The sequence below is a fragment of the Bison bison genome, unplaced genomic scaffold (assembly GCF_000754665.1).
Source record: "Bison bison bison isolate TAMUID 2011002044 unplaced genomic scaffold, Bison_UMD1.0 scf7180017864286, whole genome shotgun sequence".
In the NCBI taxonomy this organism is placed as follows: Eukaryota; Metazoa; Chordata; class Mammalia; order Artiodactyla; family Bovidae; genus Bison; species Bison bison.
In genome coordinates this window covers 2,619,814-2,627,197 of record NW_011494858.1, presented here as the reverse complement: position 1 = coordinate 2,627,197, position 7,384 = coordinate 2,619,814, and the positions used below count along the sequence as shown (strand labels likewise).

The window sequence follows — 7,384 nt, the reverse complement described above, 5'->3', positions numbered from 1 at the left end:
ACACATAGACTGCTGCTGCTGCTGCTGCTAAGTCGCTTCAGTAGGGTCCGACTCTGTGTGACCCCATAGACGGCCTCCCACCAGGCTCCCCTGTCCCTGGGATTCTCCAGGCAAGAACACTGGAGTGGGTTGCCATTTCCTTCTCAAATGCATGAAAATGAAAAGTAAAAGTGAAGTCGTTCAGTCGTGTCCAGCTCTTTGCGACCCCATGGACTGCAGCCTACCAGGCTCCTCTGTCCATGGGATTTTCTAGGCAAGAGTACTGGAGTGGGGTGCCATTGCCTTCTCCGACACATAGACTACCATATGTAAAATAGATAGCTAGTGGGAATTTGCTGTATAACAAAGGGAGCTCAGCTCAGGTGCTCTGTGATGACCTAGAGGGGTGGGATAGGGGTAGGAGTGGGAGGGAAGCTCAAGAGGGAGGAGATGTATGTATACTTATAGCTGATTAAAAAGCATGTTAAAAAGCAGAGATATTACTTGGTCGACAGAAGTCCGTCTAATCAAAGCTATGATTTTTTCAGTAGTCATGTATGGATGTGACAGTTGGACCATAAAGAAGGTTGAGAGCCAAAGAACTGATGCTTTCAAATTGTGGTTCTGGAGAAGACTCTTGAGAATTCCCTGGACTGCAAGGAGATCAAACCAGTCAATCCTAAAGGATTGACTAAAGAATATTCATTGGAAGGACTGATGCTGAAGCTGAAGCTCCAGTACTTTGGCCACTTGATGCAAAGAGCAGACTCATTGGAAAAGACCCTGATGCTAGGAAAGATTGAGGGCAGGAGGAAAAGGGGGCGGCAGAAGATGAAATGGTTATATAGCATCACTGAATCAATGGACATGAAGTTAAACAAACCCCAGGAGACAGTGAAGGACAGGGGAGCCTGGCGTGCTGCAGTCCATGGGGTTGCAAAGATTCGGACACAACTTAGTGACTTAACAACAAACAGCTGATTCGCGTTGTTGTACACCAGAAACTAAGGCAATATTGTAAAGCAACTCTCCTCCAATTTAAAAAAATGCCCTGTATTGATCTAATAAAATCTTCCCCCCACCCCAAAGCATTCTCTGCACCTGGGATATGGTTATATTAGAGATCTAATTGTATCTTCTCAGATGTAGAGCAGTAAGAGTGATGTTAAGACAGGCAGTCAAGAAAAAGAATGTAGATTCTGGGTAGTCCATTTGTATCTCAATACCGACTCTATCACTTGTCAGCTGTGTGACCACAGAAAAGTTACTTAACCTCTCTATGCGTCTGTCTTTTTATCTGTAGAATAACAATTCTCAGAGGGTTGTTCTGAGAATTAAATGAGACAGCAATTAGAAAGTACTTAGAACAGTACTTGGTATACATAGTAAAGTGAAAGTGAAGTTGCTCAGTCGTGCCCGACTTTTTGCGACCCCATGGACTGCAGCCTACCAGGCTCCTCCGTCCATGGGATTTTCCAGGCAAGAGTACTGGAGTGGGGTGCCATTGCCTTCTCCAGGGTATACACAGTAAGTGCCCAATAAATATAACTATTATTATTTATCACGATTGCTTTCACTTTAGCACAGTGTATCTGTTTTTCAACCCAACTTAACACTAGTCATTTTCAAAGTATCAGGACCAAAATGGGTGGGAGGTGGCACTTTCCAAATTATAATGTAAGTAATCAATAAATATGTTAGTTACACTGAAAATCTAAATCCAAAAAGAAGACTTGTAGTTTTGTACAGATGTACTACTTAGCAAGCACAAACACTAATGATTTCTGCTGAACTAAAGATTCATCTTGATGAACTAATAAAACAAAATTGTTTTAGTACTCAAAGTATTTAATATCACTTTACACGGCTGACATAAATGAGACATCTATAAATGCTTTGCTCCAAATACTTTCAGGTCAAAAATATTCCCTTCAACCCCTGAGGATTTCCAAGCAGTAAGCCCTTTATATTTCATCCATTCATTCAATTTTACTTCAGAAAAAGCATGCACCTTCTGGAAAAGTAAAACCCACCTTAAGAATCCATCAAGTTATTTTCACTAATTTCAAAAAGCACTCTAATGTCTATGTGAGTGTCCTTTGTAAATTTTTAAATCCCATGAAAGGTTAACAGACACTGTTTTTTTAATTTTTTTTTAAGACACAAAATAGCTGAAATGACTGAAGTAGGGAAATTTAAGATACTGAAAGATCTGTAAAGTCCCTTTTAACTCAATAACTATGATCATTTATATAGAAAAACACTCATTTCCCATTGATGACACTTTGAGCATCCTGACACTTGGGCATAGCTCCAAGTCTGGAAGGCCTTCCCTAGTCAAACTGTCCACTCCTCAAAGGCCGCCTCTAGTCCCTCTTCTCTCCACTTCTCCTTCTCTGGTGACCATCTCTGGCTCTGAGTCTTCATCTTCCTGTGTCCCACCACTAAGGCACCAATACCAGAAAAGACCCATAACTGGCTTTGGGACATGGTTAGAAATGATGAGATTTTCCCATTTCAGATATGTGACAGGCAGAATTCAGAGATGGCCCTTAAGATTCCAGGTCTCTGGTGTATACACACCTTGACCCCATTTTTACGCAAATGCTAATGTATGTACCACTGTGAAGCGATCTGTGATATATTGAAGGGAAATGCAACACATATCTTATATTTGAAATAAAATTAAGGTCTCAGGTCAGCTGATCTTAAAGGAGACTATCCTGGTGGGCCTGCCCTAATCACATATGCTCTTTAAAGCTGGGCTCAGAGTCAGAGACAAGAGAAGTCAGAGATGTTTGAGGAGTGAGAGGGATTAGACACAAAAGAGATTCTCAACAGTTGGCTTCAAAGACGGAGGAGACAGTGCGTCAAGGAACTTGGACGGGGACGAACTGACAGCCAGGAGACAGGGACTTCAGTCCTACCACTGCAAAGAACTGAATTCTGCCAACGATCTCAGTAAGGCTCAAAAAAGATCCTCCCTCAGAGCATCCACCCAACAAACCAGCCCAGCCGACACTTTGATTTCAGGGACCAGGGAACCAAACCTATCTCGTTGTGCCTGGACTTATGACCTACAAAACCAGGAACTGATAAACCAGTGTTATCTAAGCCACAGAATTTGTGGTCATCTGTTATGATAGCAGAAGAAAACTACTACAATATATGTAGGTCATTCTCTCCTCCTGGAAGGATTTTGGGAGGGCAGAGACAAGCGATAATCCACTGAAATAACTTAAGCTTACTGCTGGAGACAGAACAGATATAAATACTTGCTGACTGAACTCAACAGAAACATAACCGAAGGCTGAGGACAATTTAGGAAGATGCCAGGCAGCCCTCAGGGCAGCACTGTGCTAATGCCTGCATTTACTGCGGACCAGGGAATGAGGACGCAATGTTATGTTGGTGGTGGTGGTGGTTTAATTGCTCAGGCGTGTCTGACTCTTTGTGACCCCATGGACTGTAGCCCACCAGGCTCCTCTGTCCATGGGGATTGTCCAGGCAAGAATACTGGAGTGGGTTGCCATGCCCTCCAGCAGGGGATCTTTCCAACCCAGGGACTGAACCCATCTCCTGCCTTGCAGGCAGATTCTTTACTACTGAGCCATTTGGGAAGCCCTGGTGCTATGTTAGAACAGGGGGGAAATCTAAGACTTCTGGAGACAGAAGACAATTTTTATTTTTTCCTTCGTGAGATGCTGAGGGTGGGAGTCAGGTAACTGGCTATCCACCTCATTAGTTAAACACCAGCTGGGGAGAAGTGAACAAAGAAGTCACTATTCCCGGGAATGCCCTTCTCTTTCCAGCCCAAAAAAGGGCTGAGGCTGCTGAGATGGAGGAGACTCACAGGAAGAACCTAGGCAGCCCTTCCCATTACTGAGAGTTCTAAGACCAGCAAGGTTGCAATGTCCACCCAGTGGGTTTACTGGAAATCCCCCCATTCAGAAGGCATTCATCCATTTTCTGAAGCTTGCTGTGGTGGTGGGAGTTGATGAGCAGTGCTACCTTGGGTCAAGACAATCATTCCTCTCAATAGGTACTGACTACATTCTTTGGTCTTGGCACAGCTGGATATCAAAATGCACTGAGCACAATACTGGGAGAAAGTACTCACAATGCATATATCTGGCAGAGAACTCCGTGCATGCTAGTGCATGCAGGCTAAGTCACTTCAGTCGTGTCTGACTCTTTGCAACCCCTTGGACTGTAACCCACCAGGCTCCTCTGTCCATGGGATTCTCCAGGCAAGAACACTGGAGTGGACTGCCATTTCTTCTTCTAGCCAAGAATACGTAAAGAAATCTTATACTTTAGTTCCCTGGTGGCTCAGTGGTAAAGAACCCACTTGTCAACGCAGAAGGCTTGGGTTGGATTCCTGGGTCAGGAAGATCCCTGGAGAAGGAAATGGGGAAACACTGTTTCACAGAGAAATCCAAACACACACAAAAGAATATGCTCTGTAAGAAAAGAAACAGTGTTAGTCACTCAGGAGTGTCCAACTCTTTGTGACCCATGGACTGCAGCTCACCAGGCTCCTCAGTCCATGGGATACTCCAGGTGAGAATACTGGAGTGGGTTGCCATGCCCTCCTCCAGGGGATCTTCTCAACCCAGGGGTCGAACCCAGGTCTCCTGCATTGCAGGAGATTCTTCACCGTCTGAGCCACCAGGGAAGCCCTGTGCTCTGTATGATTCCATTTATATTCTGCTCAAAAAGACAAAGTCAGTCTATGGTGGGAGAGGTCAGAGTAGCAATTACCTCCAGTTGGGAGGGAAGAGAGTACCAACTGGAAAGGTCACCAAGGAATATTCTGGGGCTCTTAGAAATGCTCTCTATCCTAATCTGGATGGTGGCCACATAGGTGGGTACATATGTAAAGTCACTGGTCTCTACTCTTGCAGGTCACTGTATGCAAATCATACATAAATATTTTAAAAGGAAAAAAGTGCACTGCTGCTAAGTCACTTCAGTCGTGTCCAACTCTGTGCGACCCCATAGAAGGCAGCCCACCAGGCTCCGCGGTTCCTGGGATTCTCCAGGCAAGAACACTGGAGTGGATTGCCATTTCCTTCTCCAATGCATGAAAGTGAAAAGTGAAAGTGAAGTCGCTCAGTCGTGTCCGACCCTCAGCGACCCCATGGACTGCAGCATACTAGGCTCCTCCGTCTATGGGATTTTCCAGGCAAGAGTACTGGAGTGGGGTGCCATTGCCTTCTCCGAAAAAGTGCGCTACCAATTACCAATGGAGAAAACCATAGACAGCTAATATCGCTAGACTATCCTTCTGGGTGAAGGATGCTACACCTTGTGTTGGAGAGTACAAAGTAACACACTCCATCTTTGCTCTCTCACGACTTTAAATAAAATACAGGAGCCAAGAAAAACACTTATCTAACCAAGCTACTCTTGTGCTGCAAATGCTTTTCTGGAATCGTGGAGCCCGGATCGCCCAGATGCGGTGAAGTCGTGCCAGGCGCTGTGCTCAAGAGCTTTACGACCATGATCTCATTGAATCCTCATAACAACCCTATGAGGTAAGACCAAACCCACTCTGGGGCAGGGAAACTAAAGGTCAAAAAAGCACTTTCCTGAGGATGAGGGAAATCATCCGTAGCAATACATCTTTATATTCCTCCACACGGTTCATTAGGGCGCTCTGCACCTCACAGGTATCTGGTAAATGTCTGAAGAATGGAGCAAGGCGAGACACACGCGAACTTCTGCTTAACTGAAACTCACATTAAGGAGAAGTCCGGAGCCTCGCTCCAAACGAGACTTCGACGGGAAGAGGTGGCCCTACGATTAAGGCAATAACAGCCTCCCCACCTCCACTGTTCTTCTAGACAATGCAGCGCGGGTGGTTATTTAATCAAACCCCACGTAGCCAAAGTAAGAGGGTGCGGAGAAGTTTCACTCGCACCAGAGACCGCATCTACGAAAGAGGTGTGACTGTACGGCCCCGCCCACAAGAAACGCCCAGCCTCGCTGAGCCCCACCCACTCGGGCCCGCGCATGTGCCCTCGAGCCCCTGGGATCGGGAGGGGGAAGGGAATGTGGGCTTCCGCGCACGCGCAGATTAGGCGAGTGACAGCGAACCTGCGCAAAGCCGGAGGCGGACACCTTTTTCTTCTTGCTGGCGCTGTAGCCCCCGGCGCTGCTGCCGTTGTGGGAAGGACTGGCCGGCCTCTTCTTGCTGTTCCGGGCTATCCCCGGAGTGGACGTGGTGGCCACAATGGGGATCTGAGCCGCCATTCCCACCCTGAGCCTTGCTCCTCCCCCCCTCCCCACTCGGGTCCCGGTGCAGGCCCTGGAACTTCCGGCCCGCTGTACTTCCGTCTCGATGGTTTGAAAACCCGGCCCGGACTCGGAGAGCGTGCGTTACTTGTCTCTGGGCCAGATCTAAAAGGCGGAGCTCGGAACAGTTTGTTCCTTCCGGGCGGGACGGCGTCTGCCACGGCCGAATGCAGCTCCTCCCGCGTTCTGACGCCGGGCACGTGCTAGGACGTCCCCAGGGATGGAGGAATAGACCATCCCACGATCTGTTCTGATTAAGTGGATTTTTAAAAAGTTAATCACCACGTTGTCTCTTCTCAGGTGAGAAGATTGATCCCTTTTGTTGCCTGTAAGTATACTTGTAAGTTTGTACTTGTAAGTATACAAGTCAGGGCATTGTCTGTGGACCAGTACTGCGACGCTCCTGGCTCTCCCCTTAGACGCAGCCTTGTTGCTCAGAAGTTTGTGTTTCGTGGTACCCAGATAAACTTGAAGGGTAGAGTGGCTGCTAACCTTGTAGGGGTCATCGACCCCACTGAGCATCTGAGCTCCCCCTCCACACCTCCTCGTGCAAGTGTACAGTTCAGTTCAGTCGCTTAGTCGTGTCCGACTCTTTGCGACCCCATGAACTGCAGCATGCCAGGCCACCCTGTCCAACACCAACTCCCGGAGTCCACACAAACCTATGTCCATCGAGTTGGTGATGCCATCCAACCATCTCATTCTCTGTCATCCCCTTCTCCTCCTGTCCTCAATCTTTCCCAGAATCAGGGTCTTTTCAAATGAGTCAGCTCTGCTCATGAGGTGGCCAAGTATTGGAGTTTCAGCTTCAGCATCAGCCCTTCCAATGAACACCCAGGACTGGGTGTTCATCCTTTAGGATGGACTGGTTGGATCTCCTTGCAGTCCAAGGGACTCTCAAGAGGCTTCTCCAACACCACAGTTCAAAAGCATCAATTCTTTGGTGCTCAGCTTTCTTTACAGTCCAACTCTCACATCCATACATGACCACTGGAAAAACTATAGCCTTGACTAGACCGACCTTTTTTGGCAAAGTAATGTCTCTGCTTTTTAATATGCTGTCTAGGTTGGTCATAACTTTCCTTCCAAGGAGTAAGCGGCTTTT

General features: G+C 47.0%; 1 protein-coding gene across 1 annotated transcript in view; it reads right to left on the bottom strand.

Annotated features, from left to right (window-relative positions):
- Positions 1-6,373, bottom strand: part of INO80C (INO80 complex subunit C) — a 25,142-nt gene extending 18,769 nt beyond the window's left edge. The window contains exon 1 of the mRNA XM_010849756.1: positions 6,082-6,373. Within this exon, the coding sequence (XP_010848058.1) occupies positions 6,082-6,237 (156 nt within the window). The 5' untranslated portion in view covers positions 6,238-6,373. The remainder of the gene's footprint in view (positions 1-6,081) is intronic.
- Between the last annotated feature and the right edge of the window lie 1,011 nt (positions 6,374-7,384).